Below are 24,189 nucleotides of genomic sequence, written 5' to 3'. Positions count from 1 at the left end.
GTTATTTTTTCACCTCTAAATCCTCATTAGGCCCTATTCTTACAATGCCATTGGCCAGGATATTTGCATATAAATACCCCCCACAGAGCCAGGAATCATCACAACTTGAAAAATCTCTGTCGGAACAACATCTCTTTTTTCACTCACTCACTTTGCCCCTCGATTTGCCATTCCCTTTATACATGCGCACACCCTCTATAAAGGCACAGAAGCACATTTGATTTGGGGAGTTTGGCAAAGATTCAGGTTGGGGTTAAAAAAAATAGTAAAGAGTAAAATGAAAGGCAAAGAAGGCACAGCTGAAATATATGGCCCTAAAGAGGTTATAGGTTTAGGGCTGCCATGGGTTTATACCTGATTTATACCGGTATGTCAGGGTTGGTCCTCAAAGTATAGTATAGTGTGTGTGTGTGTGTGTGTGTGTGTGTGTGTGTGTGTGTGTGTGTGTGTGTGTGTGTGTGTGTGTGTGTGTGTGTGTGAGAGTGAGAGATACAGAGCGAGAAGGAAAACAGAAAGGCAGAGTGCTTGTGTCTCTGCTTTCAATCTGTGTTGTGAATACATTCAATTTTAATTTATTTTAATTATTGAGGCACCAGTCATACACACACACACACACACACACACACACACACACACACACACACACACACACACACACACACACACACACACACACACACACAGACACAGATACAGACACACGCACACACACACACACACACTCTCACAGAAGCTCACACTGCTTCGCTGACAGATAATGTGGCACACTCTGTGCTTGTAGATCTTCTATTCTCGGCATGCGACGCCATTACGCGACAGAGTTATGAACCGGGCCTTCAGGAGGCTATAGAAACCCACCTGAGGTAGATTTTGTCCAATGCAGTCTCGACACAATCTGTGGATGGTGTGCATCTCTCCTCTCCTCTCCTCTCCTCTCCTCTCCTCTCCTCTCCTCTCCTCTCCTCTCCTCTCCTCTCCTCTCCTCTCCTCTCCTCTCCTCTCCTCTCCTCTCCTCTCCTCTCCTCTCCTCTCCTCTCCTCGTCTTGTTTCAGACACTGTCCAGTCTGTTGTTGTTGTGGTTGTCGTGTTCCAATACTCTATCTTCCTGTGTGTAAGGTTAGTCCATCAAATGGTCCAGGGTTTTGTCCAGGCGTGCAGATGGCCGAGTGGTTATAAGTCGCGTGCCATACATGTATAGGCTCTGATGTAGCTCGACTGTCTGAGTCCCGGGTTCGATTCCTGAGCCCAGCGGATCCTGGCTGCGCGTCACACCCCGTCAAACAATCCCTACTGTACTGTAACTGTACTATGAAATAAGGGCAGAAAAGCCCCCCAAAAATATATATTTTTCACAAAAAATGATGATTATATTCCAGTATGAGAGCAGTCTATAGCGTTGTACTGGTTTCTGATGTTGTTCACTTCTGTGCTACTGGGTGGAAGTTAAAACCTCTCCCCTCATGGGAACAGCCAGCTCAACAATACAAGGAAACGACCCCCCCCCTCCCCTCCTCACTCCACACACACACTCACACACACACACACACACACACACACACACACACACACACACACACACACACACACACACACACACACACACACGCTACAACTTTGTGTGGACACCTGATAAGCACGCACACTTCCTGCGAGCGCACGCGCGCGCACACACACACACACACACACACACACACACACCCCTCCCCCGTGTGAATATTCATTCATAGTAATAACAGGATCTCACAAAAATCCGTTCTTCGACTTTTACTATATGACTCACTTGCATTATATGACTCTCTGACAGTCTATGTGGGCTACGTGTGCCAACGGCCCACTGCCCTGCATGGCCACAAGCCACTTACACTGCATCCATAACATCTTACATTGTAATCCCCCCCATTGACAAGCAAGGCCTGTCACAATTACTACATGATTTTTGCAAAATTGTCAAAATGGTTTCCATGTTGGAAAATTATTACTACATTTTCTTTCTCTCTTTTTGTTTTCCTTTTTTTTTTAAATACATCTTTTGTTGTATTATTTGTCATATCTGCCCTGTGCAATTTTGGTTTTACGAAGGCTAAAAGCCAAGCAGAATTGTAATTTTTATGTTACAAAGTTCAGTGGCCAAAACAAAAAAGAACACAATTAAATTGTTCGCCACAATTATTTGTGACAATTTGTGACAATTCATCGTCAAGTACAATTTCATTCATGAGGCAGAGACAATCTCATTGATTGTGACATAATTTTTACATGTGAATAAATATTTAATTTTGATTGGTCAATCACTGAATTCAACACACCTGAATCAAATTAATCAACAATCAATCTGCAGTGCTTGGTTGCCAAATTCAACAAGACATGCATAGGCAGACATAAACAAACAGTAGACTAAATAATCTTTTTTAAGTCGTATGGTCCTGCAGCAAGTCCAGGACAATTAAGCGCCAATCACCATTCGGTGGTCAGTATTTGAAAACATTTGAGGCAAGAAATAGGCAATAGTTCGAATATTGATTAATATTGGATCAAGACTTCCTGCCCAGACTTGCGCTTGATGCACCTGGCATAACAATGAATGTGATTGTTTGTGAAACAAGCATTTACAGAGACAAAGAGGATAACCCAAGCCGTTCATACAGGAGCAATATTGGTGAGTTTACCATCATTAAATACAAAAACTTTTCTGGCCCACATATGGGGTTGTCAATATAGGCATGCAATAGGAGATTAAGAATACTCTCTAACTTGCCTTCGTGCCCAGCTTGTCTAAATCATTGTGCTTTTTGTACATTTGCACCATTGAGCCAGATCTGTGTGTGTGAGTGTAGCCCTATATGTAGCTATACTATAGGAGATCACAATAGCACCCGCTTCAAATGTTATCAATATCAACCGATAATCACAATATTATGTTCATTATCAGACCATGCAATGAAGCAATATAATATGGACATTTCCTACATTCTGCCTGTAGGCCCTATACTAGGCACTTTTCGTGGAAGTGAAATAACTGCCGCCAAAGCGAAAACATTGTGAAACTGCGCTATACAACAACGTTGCTTTATGTTTACTTACGTGGCTGGTTAAGACTGAGGTTAGGGTAGCCTATAGGGTTAGATTTAGGTTTGGGGTTAGTAATAGGGTCAGTAGTCGGTCAATGGCTGACAACAGACGTCAATACAGTATGTAGGAAATGTCCATATACTGGCATGCAGGTCTTGATAAGGGCTGCTGACGGCTATATATTCTGATAACATCCAAAACCGCTAAGTAGACAATTGGAAACACCTACCAATCAATTAGCCCTGGCACTACTCTCTGAGATACTCCCCCCCCCCTCTCTTAATTAGGTGAGAGTTCATAAGAAGACATTTGGGGAAAAGTGAAAAAAACGTGCTTCCTTGGCCTCTGCATAATGCTAATGGTTAATGTCCATGTGCAAGTTCAGATTAATTGTCCAACCCACTGAGGAGAAAGTTGGACAGAATAAAGAAGGACAACAGAGAGGAAGGAAATATGGACAGACAAGGTTTCATTACTTAAAGGACCACTTCACCACTTTTCAACCTATCTTCATATAATAGGTCCTCACTAATAATCATGACAAAATGCCATGTTTTTTTTCTACTCAGTCTGTGTCTCATAGGAGGGCTGTGGGCAGTTTAGAAACTGTCTTCCAGTGACATCATCATTAGGCAGATTTTTTTTTTAAACAAGATGTTTTTACAAAAATGATTAGATTTTCATTATCGTGAGAACGATGGCTTCCATGGACCTAGTATATGAAGATAGGTTGAAAAGTGGTGAAGTGGTCCTTTAACAGTAGGCCTAGTAGGATATAGCCTTGGACTATTGTAGATGTATTTTATGGAGTATGACTTTTACTTTCATATCTATGATAGTCTTAGGCCCCACTTTCACCAGTAAAGCCTGTACTTCTCAGAACAATGCAAATAAGGTGCTTGCTACAAATGTTAACTCGCCCTTCAGGGCTCTGTGGAATGTATTAGTCCATATTTTTCAATAGATGTGTGTTTTAACCCTGTCTGTGGCCGAACAGACCCCCCCCCCCCCCCCCCCCCCTCGTTTACTTCCTGTTTACATTGAATGTAATTCCGGCTTTCACCAGGTGCGCCCCCCTCACTACCGCCCATTGAGGAATATAGGGAACTTCGGACAGAATCTGACACAGACTGGATTAAAACACTATATTGAAAAAGTACAGGTTAATACATTGCACAAAGACTCAGAATAGAGAGTTAACATTTGGGGCATCGAGGTAAGCACCTTATATTTTCATTTTTACATGTACGGAGAAGTAGAGGCTTTACTGGTGAAAGTGCAGGGTGCAATGGAGGGTGCAAGCCAAGACTACCAAAATAACAGTCAGACCCGATACAAACATACATCTACAGTTGTATGATATTGTCTCGATCAAAGGCTAAGTAGGATACTGTAAGGTAGTCTACAAGTAGGCCTAAAGCACTCGTCTATTTGTCTATAATAAAGACAATATCTATTGCTGCAGTGGCCTCGTGTATGTGCACTCAAACTCAAATTTACTATACATCTGTGAAAAGAAAAAAACAATGCCAAAATGTCTGTATCTCAAGGTGTATGATACAATGTAAAGTAAAACAATAGCGTGTGTATTTTTTGCATGTACTTGTGTGGCACAATAAATCAACTTCCTGGGGACAAACGGAGTGCAATAAGAGTACATCCAGCTTCCTGATGGACAGGAAGCAGCTTTTGGGTCTGGGAAAGAAAGCGCGTCTCACTCTCAAAGCCCTTGACGCTCAGCACAGGGGCACCTCAAGGCTGCTCGCCTAACTCTCTCTGTACACCGATAATTACTGCAATACATTTTGTTGTGATCAGTGGTCGAAAGCAACTAAGTACTGCACTTAATTAAGAACAATTTAGAGGTAGTTTAACCTTCTTCAGTATTTCCAATTTTCTGTACTCTTATTTCTACCCCACTATACATCTCAGAAGCAGACACGGACTGGCACATACAATCAGCCCTGGCATTTGTGGTCTTCACCCGACCAAAAAGACGGCTCAAAGACGCTACTATATCTTTCTTTCTTCATTATTACTTTTTCTTTTTGTTTTGGCTCAGCCCTGCATGGCCCCATGCATGCCCAAGCAGCCCTTCATGGCATCTGCCAGAAGTGCCAGACTGTCCAATCCGGGCCTGGCAGAGGCAAATGTTGCACTTTTACTCGGGGTGCATACTTAGTTTAGTCTAGTCATTGGTTAGACATGAGTTAAGGTTAGGTTTAGGTGTGCTGCCCTGTGAGAGGTTAGGTTTAGGGTGAGGGTTTGAGATAGGTTGTAGTTGTAGGACTAATGACTGGTCTAACCAAATGACTAAGTACTGTCTAAACTAACTACTACACCCCTTTTACTCCACTACAATTATTTGCAAACTTTAGTTGGGGGGTGCATACTTAGTTTAAAAATAAAAATAAATAAAAAACTGCACCCCTGCGCCGTGGGAGGTTAGAGTTAGGGTGAGGGTTTGAGATAGGTTGTAGACTAACCAATGACTCGTCGTACTGCACCCACTTTAGTTACTATAGTTACTTTTAGAGATAGATTTGTATTACTAAACACATATTAACCACTTCAGGCCTTGTAGATCTGCAATATGAATGTGTACATAGAAACAGATGTGGCTTCATGGTGTCAGATCTCTCTCTCTCTCTCTCTCTCTCTCCCAAAGCTCATCATTCTTCTTCTTGCTTCAATGGGAGGGAGAACGCAGGAATTGGGGCCAAAAGTTCAATTCACAACCACGAAAAAGCAAGCAGGCTACGAAACGCCCGTAAGCGGTCGGTCTTGTCTTGTCTGTCTGTCTGTCTGTCTGTCTGTGCTCTCTTTCATTAGCCTGCGATTTGTATCATGTGTGTGACATCAGCAAGGATGGATTGGATTTATTGATTTATTGCCACCTTTCAGTCCACACACTAAGTAGTCTTAGTTAGTCCTTCGGGATCAATAAAGTAGCCTATCTATCTATCTATCTATCTATCTATCTATCTATCTATCTATCTATCTATCTATCTATCTATCTATCTATCTATCTATCTATCTATCTATCTATCTATCTATCTATCTATCTATCTATCTGTACCAGTTCACTTAATGCAGGACAGATTTAAGGAGTACAAAGGATCAGAGGGCAGGCAATCATCATACCCAGAACCTAAGTTATGCGGGAACGCCTACCTACTGAGAAAGTTGCCAGCCCAGACATCCACGCTGAAAAGTCCACCTGATTGCATTAAACGACATTAAACAACGTTAAACTCACTTTGTCACTTGATTTTCCACTCACTTTATTCAGGCGCTATACCCTCTATTCCTGTGATACGTTATAATTCGGCATTCTCATAAACACTAGATATGTTATCAAATCTGTGTTCTAACTACTAAATCCACCCACAGGGTAAACTCCCTATAAACGAGGAGAGGAGAGGAGAGGAGAGGAGAGGAGAGGAGAGGAGAGGAGAGGAGAGGAGAGGAGAGGAGAGGAGAGGAGAGGAGAGGAGAGGTACAGATATATTATTCAGGTCAGTGACTTACCACATCTGGAGCAGAAATAAACTGACTGCCTGTATGTCACACATATCGTGTGTGTGTGTGTGTGTGTGTGTGTGTGTGTGTGTGTGTGTGTGTGTGTGTGTGTGTGTGTGTGTGTGTGTGTGTGTGTGTGTGTGTGTGTGTGTGCTGTATACAGCTATATTGCATCATTTATGTTGATGTTATACCGGTAATGCACTAAGCGGTAAGTTTCCTTGCCCCCAAACACACACGCACACCCCCCACACGCACGCACACACGCGCACACACACACACACACACACACACACACACACACACACACACACACACACACACACACACACACACACACACACACACACACACACACACACACACACACACGCACACACACACACACACACGATAGACAGACAGACAGACAGACAGACAGACAGACAGACAGACAGACAGACAGACAGACAGACAGACAGACAGACAGACAGACAGACAGACAGACAGACAGACAGACAGACAGACAGACAGACAGACAGACAGATAGATAGTGTGTTGAACCACTCTGGCTGACTGGGACTGATGAAAACGGTTGTGACAGCGGGACATGAATTATGAATGATTAAAATGCTTTCCAGAGTATCACAGTACTTGTGATACTGTTGACTTCTGTCATGCTTTCACATTGGTGCATACTCGCTGCTTGCGCTCGTATACGTGATGAATAAAACCTATTCTGGGCCCAAATCAAGCCCAGCTCTTACCGATGCTTTGACCGATATTTGTTAAAGACTTAGATTTTTTCAGTTTTTCTAAAGTCTGTATAGTTTATTTATTCGGTTTCCTGACCTCAATTGCACCCCAAAAACCTGAACTAGGAACATTCAGTAGATTTTCTGTGGTCTGGGGTTTTCGGAATAATTTGCCTCAAAAAGTGGTCCATGGACGGAATCGTCATCGGAATCAAGATCTGGACCTATCAAACCAATGTCGTGGATTTCTGTAGTGTATTTACTAGTGGTGGGCATAGATTTTTTTTTTTAATCTAGATTAATCTCACTGCAATTCTGGAGTTAATCTAGATTAATCTAGATTAAAATGGCTCATTTGAACATTGAAAATATGTGTGCGCTACCTAAATAATGACCAGAAGTAAATCCTTGAACGGGCCACGTGGCCCATTAGACCAGGAGCCCTATCATAATTGGTAATGAAAATATAATAATGTTCAATACGATGTACGTGTGTTATACATTGTTTATTCAGTTAAACACGAATAACCATAAACAATGTTACCATACAGGCAATTTGAAACAGTGGGTGCAAGAACAACCCCCTTTTCTGGGATATGACATTAATTAAACTGTAAACCTAGCTTTGTGACATGATTTGAGTCCAACCTCTACCTCTCCTTCTTCCACCAGTCACTCAGACACACCAGCTTGTTCACATTGTCTGGTGACAAACTAGATCTTTTTTTCTGTACAATGTGGCCTGCTAAAGAGAACAGTCTCTCGCAGCTTTCTCTGCGGCATACTGGGCATGGATTCTCCTTGTGATAGTTCGTCTCGCAGGTAGTTTGTAAGATGGGTCGCCTGTGGCCGCCTGGAGAAGAAGCTCGAGCCCATCATCTTCAACCACACTGATAGGCCGGCAGTTGATGGCAATCCACTGAGCTAGGAGGTTAGTTAGCTTGGCTGATAGAGTTGGGCTGACGGGCTTGCCACGGTTGCACTCCAACATTGTAGTTTGACGAACACTTTTCCCCGGAGCCATATTATTGCTTGGCCCGCCGGCAGCTTCGCTATCATCAACCAACGCAAAGGGATGGTTGTGCGTTAGGTGATACTTCAGACTTGAAGAACTCCTACAGTAAGCCATTTCTGCTTTGCACAGGGTGCAAACCACCTTGTTCTTGTCGAGGTTTCCATTGGGAAGCTTCTTGTAAAGAAATTTCCCCTGAAGCAAACCCGGGTTCACAGAGTCCTGCATGCTGACGTTTGATGTGGCACGCCGCACTGTTCATTAATTTCACCCGTGTCCGGTTAGGTTAGGATTTGTTACCGCCCCGCTCTCAGAGTAATTTATTTCACCTTGTCCCTGTTAGGTTAGGACTTCTCCCTCCCACAGAGTAATTCCGCCAGGTAAAACTATCAAAGTGAAATTCCTAGTTTGCTCGCTTTATGCAGTCAATGCAGACCCAGCTCCCAGACCCAACTTTGAGAATAGATTAATGGCGATAATTTTTTTGACGCGTGATAATATTCTCGCGTTAACGCAGCACGTTAACGCCGATAACGGCCCAGCATTAGTATTTACACATTGATTGACAGGTATATAATCAATATAATTATGTTATTACTTTTAGATTTTTGAATTCGCATTTTTAGCGTTGTTTTTCCGTCGGTTTTCTGAAAAACGCGTCCAGTGTGAAACCACCTTTAGGGTTTAATAATTGTTTTTAATGAGCATGGAGAAATCTATTTTCCACATGGGCAATATAGGCTAATCGGATTGAGTCGCTTACACTTTAGGCATGAACATCGGATGTGACCATGACAATAGTTTGGGGTCCCAGGTGGGGACGGCAAAATGCCACCTCAAAATGATGCATATATACTTTCTCCACCTCTGAGGGTGTATTAACCACTTCTACCCTGGTGTCACTATTTGGGGCATGTCATTGTATAGGCGAACAAACATTTTCTTGTCCTTTTGTCAAATAGCAACAAAAATAACGTATTTATCAGTTCATTAATTTAGCAACTTTTCTAATATGTTTTTTTTTGTATTCATAATTTATTTTGAAGATTATGTCATGGCAAGTCAAGTTTGTTTGAGGCAATAAATGCTGACGTAAGACGTCACATGGCCAATATGAATACATCTTGCGCCCCTCACTTCACACCAAGGACGGTGACTCTATTTCGCCACCCCTACTTTGTCTTTTTTTGGTGTTATTTTGGTGTTAGCATCATGTTATGCTTTAGCTATTGAAAAATAGCAGATCTACAAGCTCATAGCTTGTAGGTCTGCTATTTTTGAAAAATCGAAGAACGACTGACATTTTTTAGAATCTGATCTCAGGTCAGAATGGGTTAATCAGACCAGTGTGTGTCCACTGGAAACCTCGTATATGAATCTGATCTCAGGTCAGAATGGGTTAAATGCCACCTCTCTACCTTGTGTTCCAGGGCGCTGAAATATCCATCATTATAGGAACCAACTGGACCCTCAGGTCCAACTGGACCTGGAACAGCTTTTGGGGACCATAGTGGTATACACATAATATGACACCACAGTATGTTAGGACAGTATATATATCAAGTACTCACAGTCAATTGTGGGGTGTAGTTACCGGAGGCTTCACGTGGACCGGCGTGGCCGTCTTTCCGCGGACGGAGGAGGGGTCCGGCGGCCGCTGCAGGCCCTGTGCAGGGTTCGGGGGGTCCGCCGGCGGAGGAGGAGGAGGAGGAGGGGGGGGTCTCAGGAGGGGGTTCAGCAGGGCGGAGGAGGTCAGGGGAGTCCCGGGGTTCGGGGTTGGACCGCGGCGACGACGTCGGGGACGTGGTGGGGGGGTTGTTGTCGTCGACGGCCGAGTCCCACGGCTGTCCTCCTAGGAGACAGTCGTCATCGTATCCCGCCCACGACCAAGCGCTGTTCTTCCAGAACATCCTCGACGCCGCTCACAGTCAATTAAGCTAAACCCTCACTAACTCTCATTCCCCATGGAATGAACTGCACTGGCTCCGTTCACACACGGGAGTACTCTGCACTTTGCACGCTATATAATCCTCCCCTCCTCCAGTAGTAGAAGATACTACTGCTAGTGCCACTATATTACTGTTTAGTTAAAACGTTATAACAGTAGTAAAATAAATATTGGTTACTTAGACTACAAGTCAACAGATGACCTAACAGCTACTAGAGAAACACCTTTGAAGAAGATTAACTTCTCCTCCCTCCCTCTCTCTCTCTCTCTCTCTCCCCCTCTCGGGTCTGTGTTACTTTCTCTCTGCCTCTCCCTATCTTCGCGTGGTCAGAGAGCGGGAGCGAGCGAGTGCCATATGAAGTGGTAACATCAGCTTACGAGAGAGAGAGAGAGAGAGAGAGAGAGGGATATTGAGTTGGCAGGGATGAACAGATGAAGAGGAGAGGGGCACATGCTCTGGACGGTGGGGGTTGTTCATAGGTCGAGTGATAGATAACTCAAGAGAGAGAGAGGGAGAGAGAGAGAGAGCGGGAGTGTGAGCAGTAGTTATTGTGCTACTACACATAGTTACCGGGCAGGGTTCGCATCACTATGGTAACTCTCTGGACCCCTGGGGAGAGGGAGAGAGAGAGAGAGAGAGAGAGAGAGAGAGAGAGAGAGAGAGAGAGAGAGAGAGAGGGGGGGGTGGGGGGGCAGCAGTCACTTTCTCCCCTCTCTTTCTTTCTTTTCTTTCTTTGTCTTTCTGTCTCCACATTGAACCTCAGAAATGATCTCTTCATTATCTCCCTCTCAATCTCTCTCTCTCTCTCTATCTCTCTCTCTCTCTCTGTGACATTAAAGGAATCCTTGAATTGTCCAACTCAGTGATTCTCAATTTTTTTTTTTGTCTTTCATTTGGAGGACAACCACTTTGATACATTTGTTTTCATATCATGGGAGCCCAATCTACAACAACGAGTGTTTCTGTATACCGCGGGCAACGGGAACGGAAGCAGCTATAGGTGGCTGCATCCTCAATTCGCCCGTCCCGCGGGGAGTTCCGTGGTTACTGTTTTTTTTTCTCCTCTGAAGGTGAGGCAAAGGGCTGCGTGACCCCCGCGGAGACGCAGAAAAATAGAGCACAATTATTCACGCTCGGAGCTTAGCACAACCTGCGCACCGCACCCGCGCTCGCTGTAGCCGGGTTCCGCTGAGTAGGCCTATAGATAGACTGATAGAGCGTCGCAGTCCCGCCCCCTCGAGAGACCCTGAAGAGAAATCCCTGTTCATTTTCCTCATAGACTTTTCAGAAAGTATTTATTTAAAGAAGTTTACGCCGTGGACAAAGCCAACTCTTGTCGTGACAAATCATGACAATAAACACAATATTTCGGGGCAAACAATTAAAAAAGGCAGGTTACAACAGTTTTTTTGTTTGTAATTATTTGTTTGGTCCAAAACATTGTGTTTGTTGTCATGATTTGTCGCGACTCGAGTTGGCTTCGTACGGCGCTTTAAAGGTCTTTAAATAAATACTTTTTGAAATGTCTATGGGAAAAATGCATTGGGATTCATTTCCTGGGCCTGGCGTCGTCATGAAAAGGGGCGGGACTGCGACGCTCTATAGTGGCAGCGTACCGTTGTGCCCCTCCCACCCCCAGTGTAGCCCCGCCCTGAGACACTCAAGACTTACAGACATTATGATCCATGTGGACCATACACGGCAACAAGTTCAAAGATGCGACGCCTTTTGAACTTGTAGATCGGCTATTTTTGCTACGACGCGCATGCAACGTGGCCCCTCTGGAGTGAGTATGGAAATATAATGGCCCTCTCCATGGTCAAAGTTGGTGGACCATGGTGGTCCCTGGACCGGATGTTGAGAAACACTGGTCCAATTCAATATTACCTGCAGGCTGATCAGCGCGTTGTCTGGTCTGTGATTGGCTCAGCTCAGGTCGTTGTCTGGCCTGTGATTGGCTCAGCTCAGGTCGTTTTCTGGTCTGTGATTGGCTTAGCTCAGGTCGTTTTCTGGTCTGTGATTGGCTCAGCTCAGGTCGTTTTCTGGTCTGTGATTGGCTCAGCTCAGGTTGTTGTCTGGCCTGTGATTGGCTCAGCTCAGGTCGTTGTCTGGTCAGTGAATGGCTCCTGTCCTGGTCACAACTCTTCCGCTGGGATGCGACCTTCACATGTTTGCTACGTCCTAGCTCCTCCCCCAGCAGGTAGTACCAGCCAATGATCACCTGCCAATTAGTGGTCAGAAAGAAAAACAGTCTTGTAAACATTGCTCTCCTTAAAGGACCACTTCACCACTTTTCAACTTCTCTTCCTATAATTGGTCTGCCCAAAGCCCTCCTATGAGACACAGACTGAGTATAGGAAAAAAATGGTGGTGTTTTATCGTGAACATTAGTGAGGACCAATTATATGAAGAGATGTTGAAAAGTGGTGAAGTGGTCCTTTAAAAGTTACATAATCAATAGTATGCGAGTACATAAACTGTATACTATACGTACTACTCATACTGTTACATGAGTACATATTTGCGTACATAACTTGTACTGACCTTGGAGGAAGAGATGAGAGAACGGATTCCGAAACTCATACAGCCCACAAACACACTACGCCTACAGGGGGAGAGAGAGAGGGGAGAGAGAGAGAGAGAGAGAGAGAGAGAGAGAGAGAGAGAGAGAGAGAGAGAGAGAGAGAGAGAGAGAGAGAGAGAGAGAGAGAGAGAGAGAGAGAGAGAGAGTTTTAACAGAAAACTCACTCACTCACTCAACTCCAGTGAGCCATGCATGGCTGTTTTTGTAGGCTTTTTCAGCTGAAAAAACAAGAAAAAAAACAAACAAACATTGCCTGCACATTTAGACATTAAGACACAGAATATGAAGAACACTTCATAAAAGCCCATTAAGATTACAATAAAAAGTAGAGGGGAAATAGTTGTATAGGAATTAATTTATTCCAGATCTACAGTGCTGAACAAGTAGAGAGGAGAGGAATCAAGGTCTCACCTAGAGGAGTGTGATCTGTTCCGAACCGTCACTAACAATCTTTTGTAGTGGTCGTTATCACACAGTGGCCTGTGGCACGCGCACGCACACGCACACGCACACACACACACACACACACACACACACACACACACACACACACACACACACACACACACACACACACACACACAGTTCAAACTAATTCAATGTGCAAGCAAATCATGTCAGAATTGTGTGCGTGCGTGTCTTACAGTCGAAGCCTTTGGTTGTATTTGGGGTTGTGAGAGTTCAGAATAGTTCTGCTCCTGGTTCTGATGTGGTCCAGGTCTGGAACAAGACACACCTGCAACAATAATGATGACCTGACTGTTCAGTTATCGTTGCTGTCAAGTGGAAACCTTGTATGTCAATAAGTGAACCTGTGTGCTGTGTTCCAATGGATCTGTTTAATTGTAGTTAACATTAAGTCACAAGCTGATGTTAATAACCCTGACAGTGTATATTCCATAATGTGAACAGAGTCAACATCTTGCTAAAAGGATCAATATTTTGGCTCGCATGACCAATTTCCAATTCAACTTTTCTTTTGTTAAACCTAATCGTTTTGATGTCTTCCTTTTATTTTTCTATGACCAGACATTTCGAATGCTCTTCATGAGTCTATGTTCCATGTGTGCATGTATTTGTGTGCAAGTGAACTAATCTAGTAATTCATTGGAATTAAACGGATGCAAAAGTGTTGCGATGTACATTAAATTATGAACTGTCAACAGACAGGCAGGCAGGCAGTCATGCAGGTAGGCAGAGAGACACACAGACACACAGACACAGACAGACAGGAAATTACCGTGACATAGGAGTTGCATGACCGGTCATCTTTTCCCAACAACCTTCTGGCTTCATGGACTATAGAGAGACAGCAGAACAAACACTATACATTATTTAATATAACGCTTAAAATATTGGCGATATTTTTTGTTAATTTGTTGTGGAAAGCATTACACTCAGTGGCGTGCACAGACACTTTGAGGGGCAGGTGCTCAAGTGAAACAAAAGGGCACCTTAAATGTAAAAAATATATAATAATTTATCTAACACACACACACACACACACACACACAGAGAGCGAGAGAGCCGTATCCAGTACTTCACAGATGGAGGGGTCCAATTGCTACCGGCTCGCGAAAGAAATCGGGCATTTCCGATTATAAAGACGTTATCTTCGGGTCAAAAACGGGTCTGCACAGCAGAAATAGCCTAGTGCAAATCTTACATTTTTGATGAGCCTGCTCACTGGTCATTTTAACTTTTTTCAATATTGGCATATTGCCTATGGTGGTACATTAATGATTATTAATTTATTTATTAGTCAATTACAAACGCACACGGGCGCAGTACACTTCACGGCCACAAGGGGGGGAAATATCTCACAACGGATAAGGACTAGTAGGCCTAACATAAACACATCAATTTAACTTGAACAACCAATGTCAATTTGAAGCATTCCCTGCTGAGAGAGAGAGAGAGAGAGAGAGAGAGAGAGAGAGAGAGAGACGCATCTCGCACGTTAGAGAGAGAGAGAGAGAGAGAGAGAGAGAGAGAGAGAGAGAGAGAGAGAGAGAGAGACTGAGACTAATCACATGGGGTACGTGTCCACTTCACGGAGGTAGTCCCCTGTGTGTGTGTGTGTGTGTGTGTGTGTGTGTGTGTGTGTGTGTGTGTGTGTGTGTGTGTGTGTGTGTGTGTGTGTGTGTGTGTGTGTGTGTGTGTGTGTGTGTGTGTGTGTGTGTGTGTGTGTGTGTGTGTGTGTGTGTGTGTGCGTGCGTGCGTGCGTGCGATCGTTACCGTGAATGTTTATGTGTCCATCTTCTGAAGTGACTGACAGTCGTAGTTGGCCTATGGGAGACCAGACACTGCATTTAGTGTCACATCTGTTTCTGCAATGCAACTCTCTAACAAGTACAAATCCACTAAATAATAGTAGGCTACAAAAATATGCACATCAAAAGTACCAAAGGTAAAAGTACTCATGCAGAATGCCCCATTTCAAGTGCACAAAATCAGATCCAGCTATAGGGGATTCCATTCTTCTGGAGTCACAGTGTTGTATTAAACTACAGTATGTCTGGCTGCTGCTGCCCTGTGTTTTACAGAGATTTGAATCTCATCAAACTACGATAAAGATTAGAGGATAAAGGTTATAAAAGATTATATAATCTTACCTTTTCCTCTAAAATAAGACGAATGGATCTTTCTCCTCCTTCTGGCGTTCTGCTCAACAACTGTGTGCACCGGAGAGGCAGCATCCTTTTGCTGCCCCCTAGTGGGGTAGATGCCCCACTGCAGCTGAGGTCTGGAGGCTCTGCATCTGGAGAGGAAATCATCCATGTTCTGGAGAGGAAGAACAAACCATGGACCTCTCAGCTTGTATGCAGCAGTGGGTCCCAATCATTTTCATGCCAAGGCCCCCCAAATTGACACTTGCCGGGGACCCACATAAGAGACTATTTTTAAGTCTCTATAGCAGTGATTTCCAACCCGTTTAATTTCAAGGACCCCCAGTTTGACATGCATTAGTCTACGGACCCCATTTAATGACATTTCTATCTCTGGGACCCACATTTATATTGTAAACTCAATGTAACTCTGTGTGTACAAATTGGACCAAATGGACCCATTAGGGTCCATTTGGTTCCATTTGTACAATGCACACTCTCAGAGTGGGCCCATTTGGTTCCCAACTAGCTGGGGACCCCCTGGAACTCCCTCAAGGACCCCTGGGGGTCCCCGGACCCCACTTTGGGAACCACTGGAGGAGTAAGTATTTTACATGATAACATACTGTACCTGGGTATTGGTTTTAGAGTCAGCAGTAAGTCTGTTGTTGGGTTCTTCAGACTGTCTGCCAGACCTCCCCAGACCACTGCTGCTGTTCCTGGGTCCATGCAGTGTGGCGGGTCTGTTGGTTCCACGCTGTGTTGTCGTTGTTGTGGATCTGTTGGCAGTGGTGCAAGGTAACTAAATATACAGGACACCTGATACTATTCAATGGGAAAAAGGCAGCGCCGCCATCTCACAAACGTTGGGTGGAGGGTGGAGGCCTGGAGGGTGTTATGTCACATCAATCAGGGGCTCCACTCATAAATATACCAGAGTTTGGCAACCGTTTCTAACCCACTTTGCGGTATTTTCTACGTAGTCATTGGACTTTTTTTCATTTAATTTTATTTTTAATTTATTTATGTTTTATTTGTATTTTTGTAATTGTATTTTTTTCAGTTATAGTTGATTGCATATACAATTTGTGTTTTTTTACATTGCATTTCATTGACTTTTACGCTCTACATGAATGTTGAGTACTGGTGTTGTTTTGTTTTGTTCTGTATCTGTTCTGTGATTGTTGTCATGTATCTGTTGTCTGTCCTGTCCTATGTGCAAACTTCAATAAAAATACTTGAATAAGTAAGCCCCGGGGTCTCCTCCCAGTGGGACGTGCCTCGAGGACCTCCCTAGGGAGACGCTCGAGAGGCATCCTAACCAGATGCCCGAACCACCTAAGCTAGCTCCTTTCCAGGTGAAGAAGCAGCGACTCTACTCGCGTGACACCCGTCGAATATTTGTTATTGCCAATAATAGTTTTGTACTTTCATTCAAGTCAATTTTGAATACCAGACTTTTACTTTTCTTTGGCTTAGATAGCATTTGACACAGACTTATAGCATGTTATGTAGACAGCACTATAATTGTATTGTATATAGTCATAGCACGCCATAGTACATATGTATAGCATAGTAGTGAATATGTATAGTTTATTATGTATAGTGTATGTATAGTTTCATCATATAGATATTCCACTGTTACCTTCTTAGCTTACGCATGTCTCATGATAAATGCTTTTATGTGATGTATTCCCATGCTTTTGTTCTTGCTTAAATGTAAGTCGCTCTGGATTAAGAGCGTCTGCTAAATGCCTAAATTGTAAATTGTAAATTGTAATTACTTAGTATTGAGTATTGAATATGAAAAGAATCTGAGTAGGCCTACTTGCAACACTGTCTGTTGGTTCCAAGCTGTGTACTGGATCGGTTGGATCCAAACTGTGTAGTGGATCGTTTGGTTCCAAGCTGTGTAGTGGATCGTTTGGTTCCAAGCTGTGTAGTGGATCGGTTGGTTCCAAGCTGTGTAGTGGATCGGTTGGTTCCAAGCTGTGTAGTGGATCGGTTGGTTCCAAGCTGTGTAGTGAATCGGTTGGTTCCAAGCTGTGTAGTGGATCGGTTTGTTCCAAATTGTGTAGTGGATCGGTTGGTTTCGAGCTTTAGTGGCGCCCCCTGGCTGTTGTCCATGTTGGTGTTCCTGATGAGGGCAAAGCGGACCCTGGACTCCGGCCCGTGATGGACAGCCAACATCCTGCTGCTGCTCCTGAACTCGTTCCATGTTTTAAGTCCAACCGCAGACCCTGATCCAGACAGCAGCTGTGCTGCTCCAGTTCCCTTCAATGTTGACTCCTGATCCGTGCTTTCCCGTCTTCTGGACCCTGGCTGGAACTGGCTACAGAGAACCAAATAGACAACAAGTGGGTGTGGGTGCATTAGTGTGTGTGTGTGTGTGTGTGTGTGTGTGTGTGTGTGTGTGTGTGTGTGTGTGTGTGTGTGTGTGTGTGTGTGTGTGTGTGTGTGTGTGTGTGTGTGTGTGTGTGTGTGTGTGTGTGTGTGTGTGTGTGTGTGTGTTGTGTGTGTGTGTGTGTGTGTGTGTGTGTGTGTGTGTGTGTGTGTGCACTAATGCACTAAAGAGGAAACCATGCGAGGCACCAACCTCCTAATCAGGAGCGGTTTTAGGGGTTCACCTGTGTGTGTGTGTGTGTGTGTGTGTGTGTGTACGTGTGTGTGTGTGTGTGTGTGTGTGTGTGTGTGTGTGTGTGTGTGTGTGTGTGTGTGTGTGTGTGTGTTTGTGTGTGTTTGTGTGTGTGTTTGTGTGTGTGTGCGTGTGTGTGTGTGTGTGTGTGTGTGTGTGTGTGTGTGTGTGTGTGTGTGTGTGTGTGTGTGTCTGCGTGCGTGCGTGCGTGCATGCGTGCGTGTGTGTGTGTGTGTGTGTGCGCGCGCGTGTGCATGCATGTGCATGCATGTGTGCGCGTGTGTTACCTTCTCAGGGCTGTGTTCACATTGTGGAGGATATGTGTGTGTTTGTTCTCCTTCGAAACTCCTCTTCTTCTTTTACAGTCTAAATGGAGCTCACTGGACCTACAACACACACACACACACACACACACACACACACACACACACACACACACACACACACACACACACACTAGTTGACTAGTTGCTTAAAGCCATTTTGGGCGGGAACCCCTTTTGGTTGTTTGGTGTTAGTATTATGTTATGCTTTAGCTATTGAAAAATAGCAGATCTACAAGCTCATAGGTCTGCTATTTTTGAAAAATCGAATAACGAGTGACATAGAAACAGCTTTTTCAGAAAACTGTCAGGATGTAGAAGACATTTTTGGAATCTGATCTCAGGTCAAAATGGGTCAAAGCCCTACCCTGCACTAGCTCAACCTGCTCACCAGAACCCCATCCAGGGACCATGTCACACCAGTCCACTCCTCTGTGACCCCCATTGCCTATACCGGGACCGGGAGGGAAGACCAGAGACGAGGCCAGTCTCTAGCACTACTGTTAGCAGTGGCATGCACAGACATTTAGAGGGGCAGGTGCTCAAGTGAAAAAAAGGGCACCTTGTGCATCGCGTGGAACAGGCCGGTTGCCTTCATAGTGTGAGATTTATAGATTGTGGGGCCTAAATAATATATTAGAAGCTTTTTTTTTTTATCAAGAATTTATCAATGTCACCATGTTCCACAGACTGTACAGCGTAACTGTACAACATATGTGCCCTTTTTTTTTCAAAAGGACACATTGCCAAAAGGGCAGGGGGTGCTCTAGCACCCCCTAGTGTCTATCTGTGCACGCCACTACTGTTAGTTGCATGCTGGCGAGAGGAACTTCGGAGGGAACTGGCTACTAGATGGGTGTTTCGCCCCCATGGGTCCGGACCACCGATTTGCACATCAGGACCACTGCGGGCCTCCACCAGAGTTTCGCCATCTTTCGGGTCCTATCCTGCACAGGTCATCTTTTGGGTCCATCCACATTTTCACCAAAATCATCTGATTTAAATGTTTAAAATTGGTTTGAAATATGTAAGTATGAAGTACGTTAACATTGCCATAAGTATTATTGTTGACTTGTACTTATGAGCAATATAATGGTGTGACAATTCTCAACGATAACTGTGTTCTAGGACAAACTCTAAGTCAGGAAATGTGGTTCTCAAACTTTCTTTTCCATGTTCAAGGACCCCCACTTGAGTATGCATTCTGCCTCAGACCCCCATAACTCAGAGAGTATCAACCGTTTAGCTGGGGACCCCAGATGAAGATGTAAGGCGACATGATTGAAGCAGAGTGCTTGTGACCTTTGATCTGATTGGCTGTAATGAGTCCTGTTCCCAGCAGGGGGTGGGGCTCTCAGATGGAACTGATAACAGCATGGTAGAGGGTTTCTGACAGCACACACATGCATGCATGCGTGTGCACACACACACACACACACACACACACACATACACATACACATACACATACACATACACATACACATGCACGCACGCACGCACCCACGCACAAGGCACAAAGGCACACATATACGCACACACACACACACACACACACACACACACACACACACACACACACACACACACACACACACACACACATACACACTCACTCGCACGCATGCATGCATGCATGCACATATATTACACATTTGCTGTTTGTGTTGTTTTGTCTTCCAGAAGTCAGTAAAGTGTTTTAGCTTGCCTTTAAATCAACACAATGGAAAGACTAAAATACAACCCAATAAATAGATGACCATTCACAAGTAGAGTGAGTGAGTGAGTGAGTGATAGAGTGAGTGAGTGAGTGAGTGAGTGAGTGAGTGAGTGAGTGAGTGAGTGAGTGAGTGAGTGAGTGAGTGAGTGAGTGAGTGAGTGAGTGAGTGAGTGAGTGAGTAAGTGAGTGAGTGAGTGAGTGAGTGAATTAATACATGAATTAATGCATGCATGCATGAATGAAAACTCACCTTTCAAGCCTCTTCTGACCCATCCTGGGTAAAGTTGGAGTGTTTTCCATTGTTCTAAATAAGTAACTAGACTAAATCATTAACTATCTAACTAAAATAGCATGAAACTAACACTTGAGCAACAGAACAGACTAAACGAATGTACTATAGTTAGTCAGCAGCATACAACATTCAAATCCAGTTGATGGTAAAAAAAAATAACTTTTTCCTTTCCCAACTCATTTGATACTTTAAACTAAACTTCAGTTTTCCTCTTCTCCTCCTCTTCTTCCCTCCTTCCCTGTCGTCCTCCAAGGGGGAGGGGCGAGGAATGACTCTCTCCACCAATCCTGCTGTTTGCTGGGACGACCTGTAAACATTTAAAACTGACTCCCCCAAAGAACCAACATCTGGCTAACGGATAGAGAGAGAGAGAGAGAGAGAGAGAGAGAGAGAGAGAGAGAGAGAGAGAGAGAGAGAGAGAGAGAGAGAGAGAGAGAGAGAGAGAGAGAGAGAGAGAGAGAGAGAGAGAGAGAGAGAGAGAGAGAGAGAGAGAGAGAGTTTTCATACAGGATGCAGAATGAACAAGTTCAATTGGAAGTAATAACACAAATAAATAAGCAGACAAGTCAAATTTGAGCATTTACAGAGAGAGAGGTGATAGAGGAATGTCCAATAGAATAATTACTTTTAAAGTCTACTGATCGTACATGCATTCCTGCATTATTCGCATCCAGTTGATCTTAGACATAGAACTGTTTACATAAGAACAGAGCTTTAAATATTTGAAAAATGCTAAACGATGTTTTAAATCAAGTGCCAAGTGACAAATTAGTGAAAAATAGCAATTTACCTCGCCTGCAAATTATTTCTAACCTCAAATGTACATTTCTGTGGCTTTGTAAGATGTTTTTCCCTACGTTTCCAGTTTCTTAGTTTTGCTTGATTTGACATGTTTTCTCATGCCAATGAAGCTCCTTTGAACTGACTTGACAGACAGACAGACAGACAGACAGACAGACAGACAAACAGACAATTTTTCACTGTAAAGAAAACATGTCAAGGACAGACACTGTAATATTAGGTATATGAGGTTGTACATAATGGTGCAATGTGGCACTCAATCAGTAGGACACAATAACAGTATTGTGTATACATCATACATGAGATGTAGACACAAGGTGCAAAACATCTTCATTGTAGTAGATTATATTTAGCACATTCTTGACAGTTTGACAGGGTTTTGGGTAGGGTGTCAGACTCATGACTGTCGGACTGTTGGTATGTCTAACCAAACACATGCACCCGCATTCTCTCTAGGTCGTCCTCAGACGAGCCCTCGCATCTTCGCTTCCAGTCATGCCGGTTCTCCATACATCTGGCCTGCAGTTCGTTGGTACTTTGCTCTCCTGCGTCTTTCTTGAGTACATCCACATACTGTATGTTATAATGTTAATGTGGGACATCCTCTTGACCGGTGCCCATGTGTTGGTTCCCACAGCACCAATTTGCTGGCTGACAGTTCTTGATGTCTTTGGCAGTTATGGCTCACCCTTGGTATTACCACCCCATACGGGGTCTTGTTGGTAACATGTATATACACTCTTATGCAGGCAACATTCTGGTGTAGCATCCGTTCTGCAGGGTTGACTTCAGGGTCCAGCATCCACTGCCATATAGAAGAACAGACTCTACCGTTGTATAGAAGAAGATGAGTTTGATTTCACGGGGGATGTTGGAGTTCCATACTGGTCATGCCGTTCAGGGCCCTCCATGAGTGCTATGTACTTGAAGTCCTTGACTTCCTGACTGTGGTGGAAAGTAACTAAGTATATGTACAAATTACAAATTTGAGCTATTTTTCTTTACTGGAGTATTTCCAATTTTCATCTCAGAGGCGAATATTGTAATTTTACCCCACAATGTTTTGAAAGCTACTATACTACTACGATTTGGATTATTATCACACACAAAACATACATTAACCACTTCAGCCCTATATCGACCATTTGAAAATCTACAAGCTCACAATCCGTTTATTGGGAGCTTGTAGATTTAAGAAAAGATTTGTAAATACTTGAATGGGACATTCTGCATGAGTGTTTCTACATTGCAGTATTGATACTTTTACGTAGTAAAAACGTGAGTAGTTTTTCCACCATTGATTAGCATTGGCATGACACTATTGTTGCCCCTCATATCCAAAAGTATGTCTAATTTGAACTTACAGTGGGTAGTGGGTACTTTGGCCATTTATCTATTTGGCCACAAGAGGGCAATGTAAGCCCATGTGATGGACCATGTGTTGTAAGCAGGGGGGCAGTCAGACAGATATTTTGTGAAGCCACAAGGAAATCGGGATTTCCTGAAAGTTCATATAATGGCCTGTTGTGGCGCTGTCATTGGGCCCAAAAAAACCCATAGCCCCATAGAAGTCCATGTATTTGGGCCCAACTTCACCTAGACTGTATTACCTTAATAAACATGGTCATGAATACTTTTTGCTTCCAGTCACTAGTTTAACGTCTCATTTCTATTTTCTTTTTGGAAAGTTATGGTCCCATTTATAAAAAAATGACCATAAAGTCGCGCATGTTCTGAGGGGCGTGGCTACCGTTACAGTCTATGAACGGGATCCCCCACCCAGTCAAAATAAAAACCAACGAATAAGAAGGGGGGAAGTCCCGCCTCATTGTCTGGGCCAGCCAATGGGCCAGCTGGGCCCAAACGGATCTAGAAAGATGGCGACTTACAATTCAAGGACTGACAGGCTTCATTTTTCGTTCATGTTAGACCCGGGGAACGCTGTCCATATTTTTTACAGTCTATGGTTGTAAGGGAGTTCAAAGTATTATGGAGCACCACTTTTTGGAATCTTTATCCAGATGACATATATGGCAGCCACACCAAATAGGTGTTGACAGAATGACAGCCTCTCTCAACAACTCAACAACACCAGCTGGTATCGGGGCGTTTTTCTACCGGTTTTTATGACTGCTCAAGCACTCCCCTCACCTGGCTAAACTTCTCCTGAGAGTCCTCTGATCTGAAACATCACTTCACAGTAGTTGTAGTACGCACGCACGCACGCAAACACGCACACACACACACACACACACACACACACACACACACACACACACACACACACACACACACACACACACACACACACACACACACACACACACACACACACACACACACACGCACTCTCAGTGAGCCAATCAGCTCCGGGATGATGCAGTGTTGCCAGGTTATTATTATTATTATTATTATTATTATTATTATTATTATTATTATTATTATTATTATTATTATTATTATTATTATTATTATTATTATAAGCGACTTCACTTAATAGCGAAATGGGCTCTCCCCCTAATGCTTTAATGCCTTTAAATTGGCTATTTTCAAATATTGGCTATTTACCCACTATCGTATATAAGTGCCCAGTCTTCCTGGTGTCCAGATTCCACATGGCCCAATCCCTCCTTCAAGCCCTGAACCCTGAACCCTGAACTCTCATTGCTTTAGTGACGTCAGCTGTAAGTGCTTGAGGGTGGCTCCAAATTGTTGTGAAAGGAATGGGACAGCACTTTGAAGATGAGTCCGCCATTCATGACACTTTGCATCACTTTATAAAAACTGTCCTTATTCACAGCCAGTGCCTGCATGCTTGGCCTATTTATACATGTCTGTCATGTATATGCTGATCGTTTTATTATTAGTTTCATAAATACACTTTCCTGTGTGATAGGGGTTGTAATATTAATATATAATATTCATTATAAATTGCATTT

General features: G+C 43.7%; 1 protein-coding gene and 1 long non-coding RNA gene across 2 annotated transcripts in view; both read right to left on the bottom strand.

Annotated features, from left to right (window-relative positions):
- Positions 1-17,387, bottom strand: part of LOC310871787 (regulator of G-protein signaling 3-like) — a 40,485-nt gene extending 23,098 nt beyond the window's left edge. Inside the window, exons 1-11 of the mRNA XM_083783423.1 lie at positions 17,308-17,387; positions 16,111-16,258; positions 15,486-15,654; positions 15,109-15,159; positions 14,111-14,169; positions 13,515-13,606; positions 13,282-13,350; positions 12,831-12,891; positions 12,174-12,507; positions 9,909-10,189; positions 859-939 (exon numbers count right to left, since the gene is read on the bottom strand). Of these exons, the coding sequence (XP_083639549.1) occupies positions 859-939; positions 9,909-10,189; positions 12,174-12,507; positions 12,831-12,891; positions 13,282-13,350; positions 13,515-13,606; positions 14,111-14,169; positions 15,109-15,159; positions 15,486-15,651 (1,194 nt within the window). The 5' untranslated portion in view covers positions 15,652-15,654; positions 16,111-16,258; positions 17,308-17,387. The remainder of the gene's footprint in view (positions 1-858; positions 940-9,908; positions 10,190-12,173; positions 12,508-12,830; positions 12,892-13,281; positions 13,351-13,514; positions 13,607-14,110; positions 14,170-15,108; positions 15,160-15,485; positions 15,655-16,110; positions 16,259-17,307) is intronic.
- A 348-nt stretch (positions 17,388-17,735) lies between these two features.
- LOC310872118 lies at positions 17,736-20,598 on the bottom strand. The gene is made up of 3 exons (XR_014570348.1): positions 20,408-20,598; positions 18,402-18,500; positions 17,736-17,811 (listed from the first exon to the last, which is right to left on the bottom strand). It is a non-coding gene; the product is annotated as an uncharacterized lncRNA (long non-coding RNA).
- Positions 20,599-24,189: the final 3,591 nt, after the last annotated feature.

Source organism: Protomyctophum parallelum, assembly GCF_964188405.1.
Source record: "Protomyctophum parallelum genome assembly, chromosome: 15".
Lineage (NCBI taxonomy): Eukaryota > Metazoa > Chordata > Actinopteri > Myctophiformes > Myctophidae > Protomyctophum > Protomyctophum parallelum.
The sequence above is the reverse complement of the archived record's forward strand: the minus strand, read 5'-3'. Positions and strand labels throughout refer to the sequence as shown.